Source organism: Leptonychotes weddellii, chromosome 1, assembly GCF_054177405.1.
Source record: "Leptonychotes weddellii isolate Sample4059 chromosome 1, ASM5417740v2, whole genome shotgun sequence".
Lineage (NCBI taxonomy): Eukaryota > Metazoa > Chordata > Mammalia > Carnivora > Phocidae > Leptonychotes > Leptonychotes weddellii.
The window spans coordinates 47,449,627-47,471,377 of record NC_138369.1 but is presented as its reverse complement, the minus strand read 5'-3'; the positions used below and the strand labels follow the sequence as shown (position 1 = coordinate 47,471,377).

Below are 21,751 nucleotides of genomic sequence, written 5' to 3'. Positions count from 1 at the left end.
GGTCCTAAATGTCTGTACCGATAGGTCAGTGCCCACAGCAGTTGCAGATTCAACCGTGGAGGGGGGACACCTAACGCTAACTGTGTCCCTTCAAAGCCTAATCTTTTTTTTTTTTTTTAAAGATTTTATTTATTTATTTGACAGAGAGAGAATGAGACACAGAGAGCATGAGAGGGAGGAGGGTCAGAGGGAGAAGCAGACTCCTTGCCGAGCAGGGAGCCCGATGCGGGACTCGATCCTGGGACTCCAGGATCATGACCTGAGCTGAAGGCAGTCGCTTAACCAACTGAGCCACCCAGGCGCCCCCCTTCAAAGCCTAATCTTAAAATAGTGTTCCATCCCAAGTTTAGAGGTTTGATGAGAATGGGGTTTGTGTGGGGGAAGGAAGAGGGTGTGGGTGAGGCCTCCACTCAAACTTGCACCTACAAACCGGGTGGATAACCGAAGCCCCCTCCTCTGAAGGCATAGGAGCCCCCATCGATCTGTTTGCTGTGGGCCCCTCGACCTGTCTCCCGGCTGTGCTCCCAGCAATGAGCGTCTCTCTGAGCCAGGTTTGCAAATCCAGAGCTCTGTCCTGGGAGGACTCCAGTTCCGTGTGCACCTCCCATAGAGCTGGAGCCCCGCTGGCCGCCTGACATTGTCTACCTCTTGTCCCATCTTCTGGGCGTGCACCTGTGTAGAGAGGCAATGTGGTGGAAGGGAGCTGAGCCTGCTCTCTGGCCGCCCTTCCATCCCTTGCCCTTTACCTGGGGCCTCCAGGCCAGCTCCCCCAGGACCAGGCAGGGAACCCAGGCGAGGGAAGCCATCAGGCAGGGCTGGGAGGGACCTGGAGAAGGTGATCCAGAGCTGCGGCAGGCAGCCAGGCCCTCAGCTCTGGCCTGCTGTGACCAAGAGGGGGTGTATGGCCCTGGGGTTGCCAGATCTTGCAAATTTTTAAGAACAGATGGAAATCTGGATTTTCCAAGTGAAATACTGTAGTTTTTAATAAGCACCTTAAAAAAATTGTAATAGACTTAAGTGGAATGTAAATGCCTAAGTAGAAAGGTTTCTTCTTCACAACTGCTTCCTACTGAAGTCTCTGAATGGACACTTGGCAGGAGGGGAGCTGGGAGTCACGAGCCCTGAGTTGGCCACTGTTGGCTTTCTGGGTGTCCTGGGAAGGGCTCTTTGCCTCACTGAGTCCATGATCCGGCAACCAGCCAGGAGGACAAAACTCACCCTGCCCAAAAGTGATGGGATGATTCTCGTACAGTCCAACCTCTGGCTCCTCTCTGTCAGAAGATGCAGCTCGGACATGAACAGTGGTCTTTGAGCCCCGAGCAGGGAGAACCGGATACCTACGGGGTGGGGAAGGGAAGGGACCCTAGTGCAAGAAGGCAGGAAATGCAGTTTACAGGCAGCTGAGGAATTTGGAGTTTCTCCTTGGAGAAGGTGGGGGCCATAGGAGGCTCACAACAGTTATCCAACCTCTGGCATACAAATTGCAGAAACTCGGGCTGCTTTGCAAGTCAGAGAAGTCGGGGGATGGGAATTACAAGGAGGCATATTTCAGCTCCATGGGAGAAAGAAGTCGGAGCTGGGAGGTGTGAGTCCCCTGTCCCTGAGGTGGGCAAGCAGGGGTTGGCCAAGGGAACTACTGACAGGAATTCTGCGCTGATTTAAGGCCCGGAGGGACCTTAGAAGCACCTTAGTTCAACTCCTTCGTTTGCCAGTGGATGCCTTGGCGGGGCCAGAGAGGGTCCTAGTTCGCCAAAGGCCAGACAGCACACTGGCCCGACTCAGGGGGTGTAGACGGTCGTGGCGGAGCGGGGAAGCAGCCGCCTGACTTTCCTCTCTGCTCCCGTCCCCTTGCTTCTCCAGAGACTCAAGTACCTGCTGACCCCGAGGGAACCCAACCGCTGGGCCGTGGAGCGCGAGGGGGCTGCGCCCTACAGCTCCCGCCTGGCTGTGAACGGCGCCCTCATGAAACCGACCCACATCATAGTAGAGACCATGATGTGAGCTCTCGGGCGGACGGGCTGCTTCCCTGCTGTTTACTAACATTAGATTCTCATAGGACCAGGTTTACAGAGCTTTCTATTTGCACTAGGATTGTTTTTTTTAATTGTCACAGAAAATGTTACTCTGTGTGTGTGTGCGCGCGCGTATGTGTGTGTGTTGGGGGGTGTGCGTGCGTGTGGTATTGTGCGTATGTGTATTTTGTTTTGATTTGGGGATATTTTGTACAAAAAGAAAACCCACCGGCAGATGTCCGGGGCAAGGCAGAGCTTTCGTATTGAATTAGATGTATTTTATGGGAACTTGGTAAATTTCTCTTTGTATTTTTTTTTACGTATAATTATATATACATTTAGAGATTGTCATACACTTTTACCACTTGAATTGATCTTCTTGCCAGCAATAGATCTCGTTTTCAAAAGCAATTCTTCGGTGCTTGCGTAGCTGGCAGAAAGTTCTGCCCCCCAAAACACAGGGTGGGATTTTCCTGGACAGCAGACCCATTTTAAAGGTGTAGTACCTTCCCAACCCGGTTCACATAGAAGCATACAGCTGGGGAAGGGGAGGCCCCACGAGCTGGCCAGACCCAGAGGAGCTGGAGAAAGGAGGGCCACGAGAAGATGCTTCATTACACTTGTCTTAGCCAAGAAGAGAGATGCCAAAATAATGAATCCACCCCTCACATCAAGGGACTGACTTAAAGCAGACAGATGAGGCTGGACAGCGAAAGTCTGATTCTCTATAAACCGTTGCACCAGGAGCAAAATCCCACCTAATGCTTTGAGATTGAGGGTGGATAGTCAGAAGGACCGTCCGACAGATTGTCAGAACCATTCATCCGAGGGGGGGCCCGGCAAGAGCTCGCAGGAGGGCTGGGTGAGGATGGTGCCCCGACATTCAGGAGCCCTCAGGAGGCTGCCAGCGTGGCTGCTGCCCAGGGCATCCCAGGTAGAGGTCTGAGGCCCGCCCAGCAGGAGCTGGCGGTCTCGGGGCTCCAAACCTCACACAGATGGGGCTGTTGCATTTTAATGGGGTTCTTTAACCTTAAAGAACCTGGCCACTCCCCAGCTGACATCTCTTGCAGCTGTGTGGGGGAGAGAAGCATGATGTATTCGGTGAGGGACGAGGGATGGGCCGGTGGACCAAAGGGTGTGGGCCCAGGCGTTCAGGGAGGCCTGGTGTCAGGGAGGGGTGCTTTTCTTTCCTCATCTCTACCCCCTCAGCTCTGTCCTCATCTCCCAGAGGCTGGGAGACTCCTGACAAGCTCCCCGCCCAGGCTGCCCCAGCTCCTCGCTGGGAGTGCCAAGAGTGCTTTTGGAGGCTCCCCGAGTCTTGGATTCGGTGAAGTGCTCCCAAACCCTCCTCCCCGTTCGGGCACAAAAGCAGCCCTTGGTGACGACTCAGGAGGTGGTGAGGCCCTTCACGTCACAACCCCCGCAGTAGCTGGTGTTAGATGCACACTACGTGGGGACCGAGGAGAGGAGGTGAGGGAGCGTTTTTTAGAAAGGTGGGATTGTTCGGGGGGCTGGCACCCCAGAACTGGTTTGACCAAGAGCCTGATTGAGAGTGGCATTCCCCTCTGAACCAGGAGGGAAGGTACTCCACCTTTAAAATCCTGACACGGACGTGTCTCCACCCAAGCCCCCATTTGGACCTAAACTGTGCCATTTAAACTGTCACTTCCAAGTTCAGAGTCTAAACTAAACCGAAACATTGTCACTCAAAGACGACAGTGACTGCCTCATGGTGTGTGGAGAGTGAAGTCCAGCTCGGGTTTTCAGAGCGGGGGCTCTCTGAATCCTGGAACCCTCTCCCCAAATTCGGGAGGGGAGGAGCCTCTGGTGTCCCCCTCCCCCGGGGCAGAGGCAATCCTGAACCTCTCCTCTTTGGCAAACATTCACATTTCACTGTTTCCAAAGCATGTACTCTGCCAAACAATAGCCAGTCCTATTCCAAACCGTTAACAATTGTGTGTTCCTTTTTTTCTATGTATTTATGGTTGCCGCTGTGTCTGATTTTATTTTTGTTGTTGTTTCCTAATTTTACTGAGTAGCAATGTGACCTATTTTCCTTTGTCTCATGGAACTTAGTAAACTAACCACTGTCGACGACTGGGGACAGGCGATATGTGGGGATACGGGGGGCTTGTCAAACTGTGGCTGCCTGGGCATTTGTGGTCATTTCAGGCTACAATATCTCCCCTCCGGTGAAAGGCTACAGTATTTTGGGTTGGTAGGCAAATTGCAACATTCTGGAAATGGCCTGAGAAAGGCTTCTTCCTATAAGATTCGCAGACCAAATTCTAGACCAAAGACACATGCAGACCAAGTCCCCAGGCCCTGCCTGGAAGGAAGGTCAGCCACTTTACCCAAGCCCGCTCCTCGACAATCTCCCGGTGCACCTGTCTCCAGTTGGACCCTCTTGTCTACCCGCCCTAGCCCTTGTGTATCTGCAGAACTTGGCTCTGTGAGTACAAGGTGTAATGATGTGTGACTTTTGTATGTCTCCACATAAAGGAAACTTGTCTTTGGAGCTCATGACTCTGGTCCTCCTGTCTCTGGAGAACAGGCATTCCGCCCGCTCTCTGCCTTGGGATGGGTCAGAAATTCTGGTGCCCCCACGTAGCCCAGTCTGCCGGCTCTGAGAAGGGATGCAAGGGAGATGGTTAAAGAACTTTCTGAGGCTTCAGAAATGGGTAAGGGCCTCAGGATAAATCTCACCCAGGGAGATGCTTCAGCGAGCCTGACACGGGTCGTGTCAGTGTCTGCAGTGGACCTTCCTGCATGGTCAATGCCTCCCCATCAACGCCCTTGTGAAATGGGGGAAATGAGGTCCGGAGTGAGGAAGAGACTGGGCACAGAGAGCAGGGACTGGAGCCAGACTGTCTGCAGTCAGTTCCAGCTGCTCCAGTTCTCCAAGGGGTGTGTGGCGAGTGGTGAGTGCAGCTCCCCATGGTTCTCCCTGAAGACCAAAGACGAGCCTTTATGAAAAAGGAAAGCGCTCTGTCCCCCAGCATTCAGGGACGAGGAGAGCAGCACCCCCACCCTCTCACCATCCTCGGGCCCGCCGGACCTCACGCTGCGGCTCCGTGGGACGGGTGACTGCACCCAACAACCCTCTGAGCTAGGAATTGAGATCCCGGTTGCATGTGAGGAAACTGAGGCCCAGTGAAGCCAGTTGGTGTACAAGAGGCAGAATCCCTTAGGCAAGATTTAGCCTGAGGCCATGCAGGACATTCCCAGGGAGCGAGAAGTGGCCTTGGGGGATTTCTGGGTGACACACAGCCCCCTCTCTGTACCTCTGTTCCCTCATTCTCACCCCAGATCCCCAGCACACACACACCCCCCCAGAGAAGGTGGTGAAGCACAAGGGGAGTGAGCCAGCCTCAGCCTAGCACGGGGTGATCAGTGTCACCCAGGTGCCACCACGTAGTGGTCCATGGCCCAGTCGGGATCTTCCCAACACTGCCCTTCTGGACCAGGCAATGCTCTGGGCAGCCAGTGCTAAAGGCAGAGGTGCCTTCCTTCCCCTCAAGCCTCAGACACAGGCCAGGAAGGATCCAAGAGAAGCATCGAGGCCCCTCCGGCCCGAGACCCCAGTGTCAGGCAGCCCCAGGCTGGGCTGTCCACGTGGATGCTGTACATAGCACCGTGCAAAAATCCAACAAGCACAAACCAAACCAAGTCCCAGATATGAAAACTCAGAGAGGGGCGTGAGCAACCCGGAAGCCAGAGAACAGCATTTCCCTCGCCCCCAGCACCCTGTTGACGCCTGGCCCTCAGAACACTCTTGTTTTAATAGGAAGCTGTGTTTCATTGTTCTCTTGTGGGTGTCACTACAGACGTGTTCTGACAGTTCCCTGAAGGATGGAGCATCTTGTTATATATTTGGCTTCAAATTGAGATGTTGGCTCCATTTCTTTCTTTTTTTTCCCCCCCAATTAATTTTCGAATCCCTAGCAACTGTGACTCTGTATTTAGCACAAGAGAAAGCTGAGAACGTGGGTCTTGCCTCCTTCCAGAAATATGTCTGGCTCATCAGGACTTTTTTTTAAAACTTCAAAATATTTTTAAGATATTTTAAACTTTTGTAAAAAAAAAAATCAACCAACGAGACTCTTCTGAGGAGGAACATTTGTATCTGAATAAGATCCTTGGTGTGTAATTCAGTCTTGCAGTATACAAGCTTTTGTGTATAAATGTTTTATGATATGAATCCCTGTATTTTGCAGGGCTTTTCTTTTCCTCTTTTGCTTTTTAGATAAATATGTATATCGATATTTTAAATTCATCTTTGCTTTTTTTTAGAGGAGTTTGTAATCACCTTATAACATGAAAATAAACATTTCCTTTTTAAAATCCAACACGTGTGGGTTCAGTTTTGATGAGGCTCTCTTTCCTTCTGTGTGGCAAGCGCCTGACAGTTTACAGAGGCTTTCAGTTCTGCCCCAGGGTGCTCCCCAAAGGTGGTGTTGTCATCCATGGTCGGAGACAGAGGCAGAGGCAGAGGATCACAGAGGGGATGCAGTCAACTCCAGGGCACACAGCAAGTCTGTGAAAGCATCGTCTTCCGACTCCTGAGTCTGCTCCGGCTGGTTCCACCGACGCTGGGACTGAAGCCCACCTGCCGCACACCCAGCCCTGCGGGGCCGCTCACATCGGTCTCCCGAGCCTCAGTTTCCCCACTTGGAATAAACCACTGCCCCTTTTGAGGCTTTGGGCTGATTAGAGGTGACGCACCAGGAGTAGTCACTTACTGACGCCCAAGCAGGGGCTTTCTGATTGCCAAGTCCAAGAGTGGGGCAGGCTGCAGGGAGGGGGTAAGCCCTAGAGGGATGCAAATAGAAATCATGCCACAGACACTGGGGCCTCAAAAGGGAGGACACGCAGGACCCCAGAAAATAAGTGGTTGGCACAGACGTCCTCCGCCTTGGGAATCATGTACCCAACCCACTGTTATAGATGGGGAAACTGAGGCAGGGAGAGGGGCTCAGCCTCGCTGGGGTCACAGGGCAGGTCGATGTTTTGGGCAGATCAATGAGTGTGGGCAAGTTCAGGGGAGGCTGCTGGGTCCTTTCCCCAACTTCCCAGACCAAAAAAAGGTCTCTTGGTAACTCATTATTTATAGACAATGTTAGAATAAAATACCACTCCCCCAGCTCTGTTTCTGGCTATTGGCCTTTCTTTTTTTTTTTTTAAAGATTTTTTAAAATTTATTTATTTGAGACAGAATGAGAGAGAGAGAGCACATGAGAGGGGGGAGGGTCAGAGGCAGAAGGAGGCTCCCTGCCGAGCAGGGAGCCCGATGCGGGACTCGATCCAGGGACTCCAGGATCATGACCTGAGCCGAAGGCAGTCGCTTAACCAACTGAGCCACCCAGGCGCCCCGCTATTGGCCTTTCTGATGGCCTCTGTCCACTTTCCTCCTCCCTGTGTGCCTTGGCCACATAACTTGTTCAAATTGTACCTCCATCCTTTACTCCCCGTGTGACTTAGGGCAAGTTACTTAACCTCTCTGTGCCTCCTTTCCTCACCTAGAACATTCGGATGATAACAGAGCCACCTCGGAAGGCTGCAGGAGGACCCAGGGGATTCTTGAAAAGCACGCAGAACAATGCCTGCACAAAGCCAGTGTGTAGGACGGGCCTCTCCTGGTCACGACCCGCCCACACCTCTCTCCCCCTTGAGGAAGGGCCCTGAACCTATCGCCCAGCCCTGGGAGGAGCCGCAGTGACCCATGCACAGCTCGCCTTTGGCTTCCCTGGCCCAGCCACCTCGTTGCCCCCAGCGTGGTCCAGCCAGGCTAGCACACCTCCAGAGATGGGGGCGCGCACTCCATCCTGCATGGTTGATGGGAAGAAGCGCTCCCTCTGCCCACACAGAGCTGTGGTCCCCCAGGGAGGCCTGGCCATGACCTCAGGGCTCATCGTGCCCTGGCTGCCCTGTGAAGACTCAGGGCATCGATGGGGCCACACCCAGGCTAAAGGGGCTCCATACAGCAGACCCACCACTCACCTGCCTCCTTGACTTCGCCCCGCTGACAGAACAAAATCCATAGTCCCTACCCAAACCCTTACCACTGGGCCCTCCAACCTGGTCTCCCCACTCTGCTTCTGGGCCTCCTTTCTCTTCCTTGAACCGACCAAGCTCATTCTCACCTCCGAACCTTTGCACTTGCTGTGCCCTCTGCCTGGGACACTGTTCTTCCCGGTCTCCCCAAGGGACTCCTGTCTTGAAGGTCTCAGCCCAAATATCACCTCTTCAGAGAAGTCCCTCCTGACCCCTGAGCTAAAGCTCTCGCCCCCCACTTTATCCCCATGACTGGGTTTTTTTCACTGCACTCCATACCTCCTGAAATAATCCTTTACGATTTGCTCCCTTGTTCACTGTCTGTCTTCCACCCGAGAATCTAAGCCCCATGCAGGCGGGACCTCCCTCATCCGTCGTGTTCATGTTGTTATCCCAGGGGCTGGAATGATGCAGAGCCCAAGCAGACCTTTGGAATGGATGAATTAATTAAAAGCAGGGAAGATGTCATAAGATCCAAACAGAAGTTGACTATTGCCAGCCTATGATTAAAAAAAAAAAAAAAGCACACACCACAATCTAGTTGCATTTAAATAATTTTATTTAAAAAAAATCATCCCAACAGCAGCCCCTCCCCCCCCAGCTCCTAAGTCACTGCAACCCCTGGCAGAACAGATTTATACACGGGCCCCAAAGAGACCCCAAATGGCCTTTGCAACACAGCCCCTTGGCCTGTGTTTCCAAGAGCCCTAAGAAAACCCCATGTAGAAAAATACTTTACAAGGAATATGCTCTAATCTCAGCCAGAGAAAAATACAGCTTTTGGGGGTGGGAGGGGCAGGTCACAGGAGCTGTACCCAAAATGCATAGGCAGGCAGGACGCTCACCGGGGACGGGCATCGGGAAATGTCAAGTCTGGGATCTATGACCCCCATGAGAAGCCAGAATATTGCATATGAGAAGGCTGGCCACGGCCAGGGGCCACCTGCCGGGCCTGGTTGCATACGTCTGGGAGATGGCAGAGGCCTCAGCCGGAGGAGGCAGGGGGCACTGGTCGGGGAGGGGATGCTTCTTCCCACCGGCAGTCGAACGCAGCTCTCCTGAGCCGAGAGGCCCTGGGAGTGCAGCCTGTCCAGCCCTGTCACTTGACAGAGGCCCAGAGAGGCTAGGCAACTTGCCTAAGCTCACACAGCTGCGGCTGCCAGTGGCCATGTCTCTGCTGTGGCACCCCCTGGCCCCCCAGGCTGAGGGCTCTTGGCTTTTGCTCGGTGCCCCTGTGATGGGGGGGGCAGTACTTTTTCACCCTGGGGCGGGTGTTTACACAGGAATCCAAGATAGCAGAGGCATTGGGCAGTCCAGCCCTGGCATGGAGGGCTCTCCAGGGAACGCAGGGAGCAGCAGGGTGTGGGGAAGTGGAGGGAGAAGAGGGAATGCAGGCCCTCAGGGAGAGTGTGAGCAGGGTGCCCAGTGGGCATGGTTCTGGCCCTGACAGGGAGGCCCGTACCTGCTCAGAAAGACTATCCACCCCTAGACTGTCCAGAGAAGGGCAGACTGAGAGGGGTCACAGAGCAACCAAGCAGCAGCCCAGAGCAAAAAGAACAAGCCTCTTGACTCCCCATCTTGTCCCTTGAGTGGAAGAGGATTTGGGGGCCTCCAAGGGACGGAAGCATGGAGGATGCGGGCAGGAGTGGGTGCCCCGTTTTCCTGAGACCCCCGTTAAGAGCAAAGCAACCCCCCAGCCCTGACTGAATCCTGCCTGCCCACCTCCATCCCTGGGGCTGCAGCCCAGACCACCAGGTGAAGGCCTATGCCCTTCTCAAAATCAAAAGGATTTCTGGTCTGCGGAAAATGAGGACAATGACTTTAAGGGATGCTGGTGCTTTCAGATTTCAAGTGGGAATAAACTTTCTTAAATGACCTCTTTGGACACTGTCACCTTTGGGCATGAGAGAGAATGGCCCATCGCTTTCCTGCCTGCCTACGTCTGTCTCTGTGCCTCCCTCTCCCTGTCTCTCCTCCTTCATGGATTTGGAGATCGAAGAGGAGCTGTATCATCTTATATGTGATACTTCTATGGTTTTCCCATCTCCACCGAAATGGTGAACGAAAACTCCTGGGTCTTCTGTCCCAGATGACTCCCTCCCATTGCGAGGGGCCTGGCCTGAGAGGGGTGTATTCATATGGATCTCTGCCTGCCCCTCCTACAAAAGAAGGAGGAGGGGCTGAGAGCCCAAAGCCTGACACCCAGCTGGCCCAAAGGGCCCAGAACTGTGGGTCTCAAATCCCGGAGGCTTCAGACCAGAGCTGCCAAAATGAAAGAATCACTCACTTTCAGAATCAACAGGCCAATGTCTCCTGGGATTCAGCCATCCCAGCTCAAGAGCCTCTTAAGCGGGGATGCCAGCAAGCCCCAAACACCAGAATTCTGGAGTAGGGAAGGGGCTAGGCTGCCACCCTGAGTGGCATCCCTCTTGGGGGGAGGCTGTCCAGAAAAGGTGGCCCCCCAGGTGCACCCTAAATGCTCCCCCTATGGGGAAGCTAACTACCTGAGCCTGTGTGGACCCATTGCCCGGATGCCTCATACCTCAGTCCATGAATGCACTGGGGGTATCCGGTTCCCACTTGCCCACCTCCTGTGACAGGGAGCTCACTCCTCCCTGGCAACTCCATAGCTCTGCTGGGAGAAAGCACTCCCTATAGTAGCTGGGCTCCCTAGCCCCCAGGGCCCCTCTTCCAGCTGAGCAGCCTGTCTCAACCCCAACTGAGTGGGGCTCCTCTGGACATCTTGGAGTCCCAACATGGAGAAAGACCTAGATGTCACTCCAATTGGGGCAGGGACCTCACTGCCTGGTACTCCAGGCACCAGAGAACCAGAGAATAGAGACAGATTCCAGTCCGTGGCTCAGAGCCTGCCAGACGGACAGATGGATAAGTGAGTGGCCAGGTCTCCAGCCCAGTTACAGGTCTGGGGGCCAGGACCTACTCCCGAGGACCCTGGGTGTCCAGACCACGTGCTGACTTCAAAGCATCCGGGGGCTGTTGGGGCCTGGTGCTCGTGGGGCTCGGCCGCTCTGGGTCAGTGGGTTGCGGCTGATGACCAGCGCCAGGACGTCACCTGCCTCCGCCAGGAGCGGCACGGCCAGGCAGCAGTCAAAGTCCCGCGTGCGAACATGGTTGACCTGCAGGGAACACAGCCAAGGGGACAGACGGGCATCAGCTGAGCCCGGGCTGAAGAAGGTAGGAATCATTGAGATGTCCTCCAGTGTGGGCCCGGCCCCAGCCCACATACAGGGTAAACCTAGAGCACACTCAAAGAGAAGTCCTCCTTCATCGAGCTCTCTTTCAATTCTTCTGGTTAGGTTTTATCAAAGAGAAACCCTGAAGGAGGTGCCAGGACATCCTTCCTGCTCCTCTAACACCTACTTCTCTCCCTTTTTCATGAAAGAGCAGACCACACACTCAGCTTCCTGCCTAGAATTGGTGACATTGCTTTGTTTCTGTTTTATTTTTATTTCACACTGACCTTCTATGTCAAGCAAGGGGTGCTGGTCTTTCATTCCTAAATGACATGAAAAGCTTCTTTTCAAAATAAATTTAAGTCAGAAAAACTCCACCAGTTTAAAGGAAACATATTCAGTAAATGTAGCGCTAACATAGCAGAAATCACACCAAAGTAACAAAAGTAGCTGGGGCGAGGGAAAAGCAGCGGAGTGTGGCTGGGCGAGGGCTGTCCCAGAGCTTTCCCTGGGCTCACCCGTATTTCCCAGGCTCCCTTGCAGTTAGCGAGGTCACGTGACTGGTTCTGGCCAATAGGCCATAAAGGGCAGTGGCAGGTGTTGCTTCTGGGTGGAGGCAGGAAAAAACCCACGTGTGGTTTTCCAGATTCGGTTCCTAGGTCACATGGTCGAAGGCATTTGCAGAGGGTAGAGCCCCCACCAGCCTGGCGGAGCAAGCCTATGCCGCCCCCCAGCGGACAAATAAAGGTTCGTGTGTTAACCACTAAGATTCGGGGTTGTTAGTGCAACATAACTGAGCCTAACGGGCCCATAGGACTGGTGTTGTTATTCGCTTCGCACATGAGGAAGCCGGGGCTCAGAGAGAGAAGGTGACCGGCCTAAGGCCACTCAGCCAGGGTGGAAGTGGGGCTCTTTCCCCCGAGGCAAGGAAAGGCCACACTATCATGGTGCCCCCAGCCCAGCATTACCTGAAGAACCCTGTCGAAGGGCCGGAGGCCCCCACGTTGGGCTGGCCCATCAGGGCGCACAGTGTGGACATAGACACCCTTCTCCAGGAGGCCGTCAGAGACGCTAAAACCAAAGTCATTCCGCAAGGGGTCCTTGTGCAGGGTCACCTGGGAACAGAAGGAGGAGGAAGTCCCTGGAGCTCTGACCTTTGTCCCCAGCTCCCCACAGCAGCCCAAATCCCTTGGTGTGGGACCCACGCCCCGCCCACTGCCCAGCCGCGCTCCCTGCCACTACCACATAGCGCCCCCTCGCGTTCTCCATGGCAGACAACTTCCGGTTCCCGGCACCAGTGACAGTGGGGAAGCCGGGGAAGGGGTTCCTTCTCCGTTCTTCTTCAATCCTCTCCCTTCCCCCCAGGAGAAAGTCTCGGTGGGGTATCGACGGGTTTTCACCCCTCTAACACTTGCTCATCTCTCAAATAGCAAGAGACTCTGAGCCTTCTGAGGGCTACTGGCTGAGAGGTTTCTTCTCCTTTGTTTTTCTATATAGTAACCTACAGATGGCAAGGGAGGCTGGCTTCTCCTTTAAGGAACTGATAACTGATATATATGATATATATACACACACACACACACACACACACACATACATATACATGTTTCATATATAAACGTGTTCCTATTTTATATACACACACACTATCTTAAGTGGGGAAAAAGTCTACTTAAAGAAAAATATTCATAGCAGCCCAGTGTGTATCACAGGGGTGTGTGTGTATCACCCAAATGGTGAGAATTTGACAAGTTCCACCTAGTACAAAATTGTGTTTGGTGGAGGAAAAATGAAGCCCAGAGAGGGGTGGGCCCATCTGGAGCCCCTGGTGGGTCCTCACGACACCAGGCCACGCATCCAGGCTTCCCATGCCCAGCCCCAGCGCCCACCTTGTGCATCTCTAAGGGTGTCGGCAGCAGCAGCTCCTGCATCTCTTCAGGGGACGCTCGTGCCTCCTGGCCCCTCCGCCAGGGCCGGTGGCTGGGCCTGCCCTCGAGGGCCACACTCTGCACCGTGCCCGTCATGATGGATGCCTGTGGACACAGAGCCCTTCACTTGGATGCTTGTTTGCTCGCTGTTTGCAGTCAGCATCTGTGGACACCTACTATGTATCAGCCTTCAAGGTCACAATGGTGCACAGCATAGACAGGGTCCCTGCTCTCCAGGGGCTCCAGTCTGATCGTGGGTGGGGGGGGGGCGGTCCTCGATCACACCCACGATCAGAATACTAATTGTTGGCACTGAATGGTTAACACTTACTCTGTGCTGAGCTCAGTTCTACTCACTATACACACACAACTCATTTTGTCCTCTACGATACTACAAGAAAGACAGGCAAATACCATTTTGGGGGTCCATTTTACAGGTGAGGAAACCCAGGCTAAGAGAAATTATGATTTGAACTCAGAATCTGGTTTCAAAGTCAAGGGTCTTAACACTCTGCTATCTTGCTGATCATAAAAATAAATAAGATAAAATCACACACAAAACCTAGAAGAGTTTACCACCCCAAGATTGTCACCAAAAGATCTTAAAGATGAACTCAGAAGCAAAAAGTAGAATGCAAAAACCAACAGTGAGCAAAGAAATTAATTGCCTACAACCCTAATGAGTACTGACTAAAATCCCACATTAACTAACTTCGAGCAATTTGTAAACAAGCAGGGAGACTAGAGGAGAGAGTTTAGAGGGAAATGGAAGCATTCTACAGGCCCTGTCTCCTTCAGAAGGGGGGCCAAAGGCATTGATTCGACTTTGCTAGAAAAAGCAAAGCGAAGATAGTGAAAATTCAAGGCCAAGTCAGTTGCGCCTAGTCTTTTCAAAAAGTTAGCGACATGGTCTATCCATAGAATGGAATATTATTCGGCCATAGAAAGCATGAAGTACTGATATGTTCTACAACATCAGGCTAAATGAAAAAAGTCAGACACGAAAGGCCACATACTGCATGACCCCATTTATAAGAAATATCCAGAACAGGCAAATCCATAGAGACAGAAAGCAGATAGCAGTTGGGAGATGTGGGGTTTCTTTTTGGGATGTTAGAAATGTTCTGGTCGTGTATACGCAACATCATGAAAACACTAAAAGCCCCTGAATTATTCGTGATTATCCTTAATTAATTCTTTTTACTTTTATTTTTTTTAAAGATTTTATTTATTTATTTGACAGAGAGAGAGAGCACAAGCAGGGGGAGCAGCAGGCAGAGGGAGAGGGAGAAGCAGGCTTCCCGCTGAGCAGGGAGCCCGATGTGGGGCTCGATCCCAGGACCCCAGGATCATGACTGAGCTGAAGGCAGATGCTTAACTGACTGAGCCAACCAGGCACCCCTACTTCTTTTTGCTTTTAATATTCAATTTACTTTAACGTGGTAAATTTTATGTTATGTGAGTTTTATCTTGGTAAACAAAAATTTTAACTTAGCATCATTAAAAAGGCACTGGACTAAAATTAAGAGAGACTGAAAAAGCATAACAACGAGGTGCCAAGCTTTGATTGGGCACCAGCTTAGCCAGACCAGGTATAAAGGGAAATTTGGGGTCAACCGTGAAAACCTGCATATGACCTTGGTATTAGAAGAAATGAAAATGTATCAGAAGGTTATTTCCATATGTGGGGAAAAAATGGGGTAGCTGACAGAAAAAATGTACGAAAGAGCATGTACATCATGGTTTCACTATCCTAAAAATACATATATATACACTCACTTAAGCAGTAACAGTCATGATCTATGTGTGGTGGGAATGTTGTGTTCTTATGTTTTATTTTGCTTATTTTAGTTTTGATTTTATTTTATCTAATTTTGCACCATCCACATATATGGCTCCTGTAATAATAAAAAATTTGAAATTTAAAAACTGAATACTAAATGAATTAAGGATAATCACTAAAAGAATAAAATTACAAAATGTCCATTTTGGTGGTGGAGAGAGTAAACAGGAATAAAAAATTTATCAATACAAGAATAGGAAAGATAGGGGCGCCTGGGTGGCTCAGTTGGTTAAGCGACTGCCTTCGGCTCAGGTCATGATCCTGGAGTCCCGGGATCGAGTCCCACGTCGGGCTCCCTGCTCAGCAGGGAGTCTGCCTCTCTCTCTGACCCTCCCCCATCTCATGCTTTCTGTCTCATTCTCTCTCTCAAATAAATAAATAAAAATCTTTAAAAAAAAAAAAAGAATAGGAAAGATAGATCAGAAGTATAGAGTAAGTAGGATACATAGAAAGTATAAATTATATGCTAGAATTAAGTTTAATTACATTAGTAATCACAATAAATATAAATGAACTAGCTTAAAAAGGAGACTCTTGGATTGGGGGAAAAATAAGCTACATACAGCATATAACAGATACATTTAAAATGATAAATGTACACACTTAGTAACACAGTAAGCTTGTAAATAAATATATTGGAAAAAAGACAGGAAACACTGCTAAAATAAAGCTGATGGAACCATATTATTATGAGGGAAAATGGAATTTAAAGTGGAAAGCACATAGATCCGGATAGAGATACTGATTAATAATAAAAAGAAAAATTCACCAAGAACTTATAGCAAGCATGAATTTATATGAAACTAACAATATAACCTCAAGGGATAGAAAACAAAAATTGACAATGTCAAAAACTTGCCAAATCTCCACTCATGACGGGAATTTTATCATACCACTAATAAAAAAAACTATAAAGATAAAGCATATAACATTTCATAAGGATGCAAACTCCAAAGAATTCATAGCAAATTGAACATATTTTCTGGCCACAGTACATATGAATTAAAAGCAAATATGAATTGGTTTTAAAATGTGGGTTTAAAAAAAAAACTCTCCACTTCTGTGTAATTCAAGGGCTTAACTAAAATCGTAATAGAAATTTTTGAAATATTTGGAATTGACTGATCAACAAAAGCATCACAAATCAAAATTTGGGGAATGCAGCCAAAGCAGTGCTTATGGGTAAAATCATAGCTTAAGATGCACTATGGTAGAAAACAAGGAAGACTGAAAATGAAGGAGCTAAGAAACCATTTGTGTTATTTAAATAACACAAATAAAGTAGAAGCTAAACACAGAAATGAGTAAGATAGAAAACAATGAGAATTAACAAAGCCAAAAATCAGTTCTTTGAGGAGCCTAGTAATTGGCAAGACTGATGGAGGAAAAAAATGGTACCAATCAACAATTTAGGGGCAAAAGCACAGATAAAGTGGAAGTTTAAATTATTGCTCTCAGAGCATGAAAGAGCTTCTGAAATGACCAGTCGGATCCTTCCTAGACCTTCCCGGGCAGCCTGTTCCAAAGTGGGCCATGCTGACCTCACACAAAGCTGCGTTCACTTCTCAGGTCCCCTGACCCCTCATCCCCTGTGTTGTCTGTCCCTGATGCTCACATCCACATGCTTCCACGGAGCATGCCCACAACCACGTCCCCAGACTGCACCTGCACACACACACACACGCCAAAACTGCCCCTCAGCATCCAAATGGGCGCTCAGACACACCTGTTCTGAAAATACCCTCAGCATTTGTGCATACATGAGCATGCTCACACACATGCACACACGCATGCCCCCGGTGCGCACATGATGATGCCAGACACGTCCGTATGTGCACATACCTCCACGTGCCATACCACGGTGCTCTCAATCACACTTGCACGTGGGTAAAGACGCCTTTACACGGAGGGTGCCGAGTGAGTGCATGATACACACTACACATGAACAGGATCCCGTCAACATGCTTGCTTCCCACGGGCACGCACGTCGGTGTGTCCATGCACGGGGGCCCCCAGGAAGGTCTGTGGGGTGGGTGGCCCTACCTCCAGTTCCCTCAGCAGCTCTGACTGACCACATGACTCCAGGTCTTCGAGCGCTTCCCCGAACATGCGCCAGAAGCCCTCCTCACGGGCAGGGCCAGGGGCTGGGCTGTAACGTAGGAACCAGAGAGTGTCAACTCCTGGCAGGCGGGTGGGTGGGCAGGCGGGCTGGGGCCTGAGGAGTCTTCGGGGCCCCGGGGCCCAGCGTTGGGCTCGAGGGGCCATAGGGTGGGCAGGCAGGCGGGCGGGCAGGCAGGCGGGCGTCCTCGGTGGCAGTGCTGGGGCCCCGGGGCAGTGGTTGGTGACACGGAATGGGGGGAAGACGCAGTTAGGGGCGACCAGGACTGTCGGTGGCCAGTTAGAACAGGGGCAGATGAGACGGGGTGGAGAGCGGTGACACAGGACGCCTGGGAAGAGAGACAGACGGACGGACAGACAGACAGACAGAGAGGAGATCCATGGTGTAGCCCCAGAGGACGGCCCCTGGCCCCACCCAGACACATGGCATCATAGCACAGTGACAGGGACAGAGCTGGAGCCGGCGAGGACACAGATGGATGGAGAGGAGAGTGTATCTGCGCTTGGGGAAGGGTCCAGGCCACCCCACAGGTTCCGTCACAGGCTGTATGGGCTCATCATCAGCTCTAAAATCGAGGCTCGTTAGAATGGTAACAAGTCACACTTGCACACTTCATAGTTCACAAAGCCAACTGCCACCTACAAAGTCCAGGCCGCTTAGAAAGGATGGTTTGCAAAGCACTTTCTTACAAAGGCCCACGAGCTTTTCTCTCCTAGGGAGACTCAGGGAGGATGATGGGCAATAGTTGCCTCCTGTCCTTCCCATTTTATAGATGAGAAGACTAAGGCTGAAGGATATTCTCTCCATTCAAACCAATTCTACGAACATTCCCCGGGCCAGGGCTCCGCAGGGCCTGGGGCTACGGCAGTGAGTAAGGTGTAGCCCCTGTTCTCAAGGAGCTGGTGATTCAGTCACAAAGTGTGCAGCAGTCCCCACTGGGTGCCAGGCACTCAGCGAGGGGCGCTACGCAGAAGGGACCGCAGCCAGGTCATGAACCAGGTGGGCACAAGGCGGCCAATGCCACAAGGAGGCTCGCAGTGGCGGCTTGGGGACCAGCAGAGGGAGGGATGCCTTCTGCCTGAGAAAGTCGGGGGAGCCTCCTGGAGGAGGCGGGAGAATGTGAGCTGGGTTTGCACGGCCGCACAGGCCTTGGCCAGGAGAGAGAGGGAAAGGCACTGGAGGCAGAAGGAAGTGCCCGATCCAAAGCACAGACACAGGAGGGGTGGCTAGGGCTGGGTGAGGAACAGCATTTCTCCACAGGGCCTGCTCTCTGCGAGAGCCTCCTCCAGGAGTGATGCGGTGTCCTTCAAAGCCAACCGCTACCAAACCCACCACATCCACGGCCAGGGCGGGTGCCTGGGACCTGAGGGCTCTTGCAGGAGGCCATCAAGCAATCTGGGCTAAGTTAGGAGGGTCAGGTTCAAGTTCTGAGCTGTTCTGAGAATGGGAGATGACCAGACTCTGGAAAGGCAAACACCTTCCACGCCTTTGCCACTGCTGTGCCCTCTGCCTGGCACACCCTTGTCCCCATCTCAGCCTGGCTGAGGCAGCTCTGCCCGATGCTTCCTCCCTTCTCCTGGGAGGCGCCCCTCCTCAGGAGCCGGACAAGACCCCTCTGCTGCCCCACCACTATGGAGACCGGGAGACCATGACTGCCTCCTCCCTCGTGGCATTCCCACCACAGACCTAGTTGGTGGCTCCCAATCCTCCTCTTCCTCCTCCTCGGGGAAGCTCTCATCCGTGGGGGCCGGGGTATAGCTCATCCTCCGGGGCTCGGTGGGTGGGGGGCTGCTTCTCAGCCGGCTGGGCCGCCACTCCTGGGGGGTCACGCCCTGAGCCACCGTCTGCGGAGTGTAGGAGCCTGCCAGGTGGAGAGGTGGGTGTCTGTATCCACTTCGGCTTGCCCTCCTTCCCACCCCTTTTCCAGCTGTGCTAGATGACCCTGGATAGGTCTTGGCCCCCTCTGGCCTTGCATGACTACCCAGAGTCCCCTGAGGGCCCTGCCACCTAGTCCCTACCCCCAGAACCCCCCAGAACTCCTGATCACCCAGCAGAGGAGTTCATGGCCAGGGCTCCAAGACCCTGTCTCGGCTCCATGGGCTTAGCCTGGCTGCCTCCTACCTGGGGAGGAGGCTCACCATTGTAACCACTCCTCTCTGCCTGCCTTTGGGAGCTCTCAAGACCCTGCCCCAGGGGTAAGCTAAGAGATGCTTATCAAGTACAAGAGACGGGGAAGCGGAGACCCAGGGAAGGCAGATAGATATACAGCCAGTGAGCACCAGGGCTGGGAGCCACCTGAGGCCACTTAGAGGCCTCGCTCCACTAGTTCTCTGAGCCGGGCCTTACAGAGGCCAGAAGGCCAGCTGCTAGATTCAAATGCCCCCCAAACCCCGAGGCCACCCATGAGTCTCAACATGCCCGGGCAGGGGAGCTTGTGTCCTCAGAGGGCAGCCTGGACGTGTCCATCTTAAGGCAGGGTCTTGCGGGACGGGGTGGGAAGGGGCTTTCTGCCTTCCTATCTTCAACTGGATGCAATAAACACTGCTTGGGCGCCTGCTGTGTACAGGGCACCGGGCTAGGAATGAGAAAGACAAAGGTGAGGCCATCTTGGTCCCTAACCTCAAGATGAGGAACTCCATGGTGCTATGGATGCTAATCAAAAGATGTATGAAGGCCTGGGGTCCATGCTCTGAGCAGTGAGGGGCCCTGAGAATGGCTAATGGGGCCCAGGCGGGTCTGCCTCCAGGAAGTGTCCCTGAAGGATGGAGCAGGGAGAGGAGGAGGGAGGATGAGGCCGAGGGAACAGCCCCTGCAAAGGCCTGGCAGCTGGGGCAGCCCAGAGAGAGCATGTCACTTGGCCTAGGGCCCCGAGGCGTTACCTGGGCCCCCGAATCCACCCTCTGTGGCCGAGCTGTCCCAGGACTCCACAGCACTATCCACACTGGGCACAGCGGATGAGAACCGGGCTGCCATCAGGCCTCCTTTGAGTGCCTCTGGTGGGTCCTCATCTGCATCGCTGGCCTCGCTGAGGCTGCCCGACTTGCGGCATGGGAGGGGGCCTGGGACAGAAAAGGGGTGTCACCACCACTGGCCTCCGACCTCAGAGACACAGAGACACTCAGTGAGCCTCAGTTTCCCCACTTCAGTCTGGTTTGGGAACTCACAGGCACTGAGCGCCCCCTCCACACTTCCCGAGCCTGCTACTGAGCAATCTGATAGGAGGAGAAGGGGCACACTAATGGGCAAACCCATTTCACAGACAGGAAAACTGAGGCTGAGTTCTCTGAGCTGGGCCCTGGGGAGTCCCTGAGGTTCTGGGTCTGCACAACACGCCCAAGGTCACATGGTGAACAACAGTGGAGCCCAGATTAGAAGGAAGACCCAAAAGCTCAGGTTCCTTCCCTTGCAGGTGGTGGCCTCCCTGCCAAGGTACAGGGTGCAAATTCAGGGGAACTGAGGAATGTACAAACTTCGGCCCTAAGGCAGAACAAGCAGCCTTGAGAGGCGGGAGGCGATGGAGAGGGTGGTTCAGACCCAGACTCTGCCCTACACAAGCTGTGACCTTAGGACCACCACTCCCCTCTCTGAGTCTGGCCTCCTCAGCTGTCCCAGGTGTCTTCCCACCTGCATAGGATTTGGTGAGGATGCCATGGGGTTGGGCACATGAACCTGGCACAGAGGCACAGAGGGATTTCCCTTCCTAAATGGGTGGATGGCCCCGGGGGGAGGGGGGGAGGCTCACGGTCTAGCTGCTTCTTGATCTTCAGTGTGACAGTCTCGCCAGCCACCTGTAGGAGGTGGATGGCCTCACTCAGAGGCCGGCCCTTGAGGCTAACGCTGTTGATGGCCAGGATACGATCCCCAACGTGGATAGCGCCAGTCCTGGGGAGGGGACACAGGACAGAGAATGAGAGACATTCAAGGCTTCAGGGAGGGGGTTTGCCCTCAGGGAACTCAGGAACCCCAAGGCACAAGCCTGATTGACCTCAGTTAAACCCAGCTGTAGCAAAAAGCAAGTGTCATCTAAGGTGGCATTAAAAAAGGTATAATGTCTAGAATTTGGGGGATGCATGGTGGCTAAGTCGGCTAAGCGTCCGATTCTTGATTTTGGCTCAGCTCATGATCTCAGGGTCGTGAGATTGAGCTCTGCATTGGGCTCCGTGCTGGGCATGGAGCCTGCTTAAGATTCTCCCTCTCGCTCTGCCCCTCCTCCCACTCTCTTCCTCTCTAAAAAACAAAAAAAACAAAAAAAAAAATTAAGTCTAGAATTTGGGGCGGGGGAGGGGATTATTCTGCCTGACTCTAAAGTTAGGTTCTGGAATCAGTGTCAAGCATGATCCGGGGCCCCGTTTCTCAACTTCCCTGAGTCTCAGTTCCTTCATGTGTAAAATGGGAGTGATAAACTTACTTTATCTAATTGTAGTTGAAAGATGGCTGGGTGGAAGGGATTCGTGTTTCCCTCCAGCAGAAATCCATGGGGAGCCTTTCCTTTCCCTGGGCCTGTTTTCTCACCCAGAGAATGAGCACAGGGTGCTCAGCTGACCTCACAAGGGGGTGCGAGGGGCTGATAGGGCCAGGCAGTAGCCTTGCTCTGGCCCAGT

General features: G+C 52.6%; 2 protein-coding genes across 9 annotated transcripts in view; one reads left to right on the top strand and one right to left on the bottom strand.

Annotated features, from left to right (window-relative positions):
* SLC6A6 (solute carrier family 6 member 6) overlaps positions 1 to 6,361 on the top strand; it is an 83,888-nt gene extending 77,527 nt beyond the window's left edge. For all 6 annotated transcript variants that reach the window (XM_081822758.1, XM_081822748.1, XM_081822740.1 and 3 more), the window contains one exon: positions 1,861 to 6,361. In XM_081822758.1, coding sequence (XP_081678884.1) covers positions 1,861 to 2,001 — 141 coding nt within the window. In that variant the 3' untranslated portion in view covers positions 2,002 to 6,361. The remainder of the gene's footprint in view (positions 1 to 1,860) is intronic.
* A 2,246-nt stretch (positions 6,362 to 8,607) lies between these two features.
* The window catches only part of GRIP2 (glutamate receptor interacting protein 2), a 42,192-nt gene continuing 29,048 nt past the window's right edge, over positions 8,608 to 21,751 (bottom strand). For 2 of the 3 annotated variants that reach the window (XM_081822708.1, XM_081822698.1), the window contains 7 exons: positions 20,893 to 21,032; positions 20,030 to 20,209; positions 18,837 to 19,011; positions 17,075 to 17,180; positions 13,150 to 13,293; positions 12,229 to 12,375; positions 8,608 to 11,203 (listed from right to left, as the gene is read on the bottom strand). In XM_081822708.1, the coding sequence (XP_081678834.1) occupies positions 11,045 to 11,203; positions 12,229 to 12,375; positions 13,150 to 13,293; positions 17,075 to 17,180; positions 18,837 to 19,011; positions 20,030 to 20,209; positions 20,893 to 21,032 (1,051 nt within the window). In that variant the 3' untranslated portion in view covers positions 8,608 to 11,044. Of the gene's footprint in view, positions 11,204 to 12,228; positions 12,376 to 13,149; positions 13,294 to 17,074; positions 17,181 to 17,341; positions 17,479 to 18,836; positions 19,012 to 20,029; positions 20,210 to 20,892; positions 21,033 to 21,751 lie in introns of those variants that run through there. The other variant, XM_081822718.1, reaches the window with a different exon arrangement.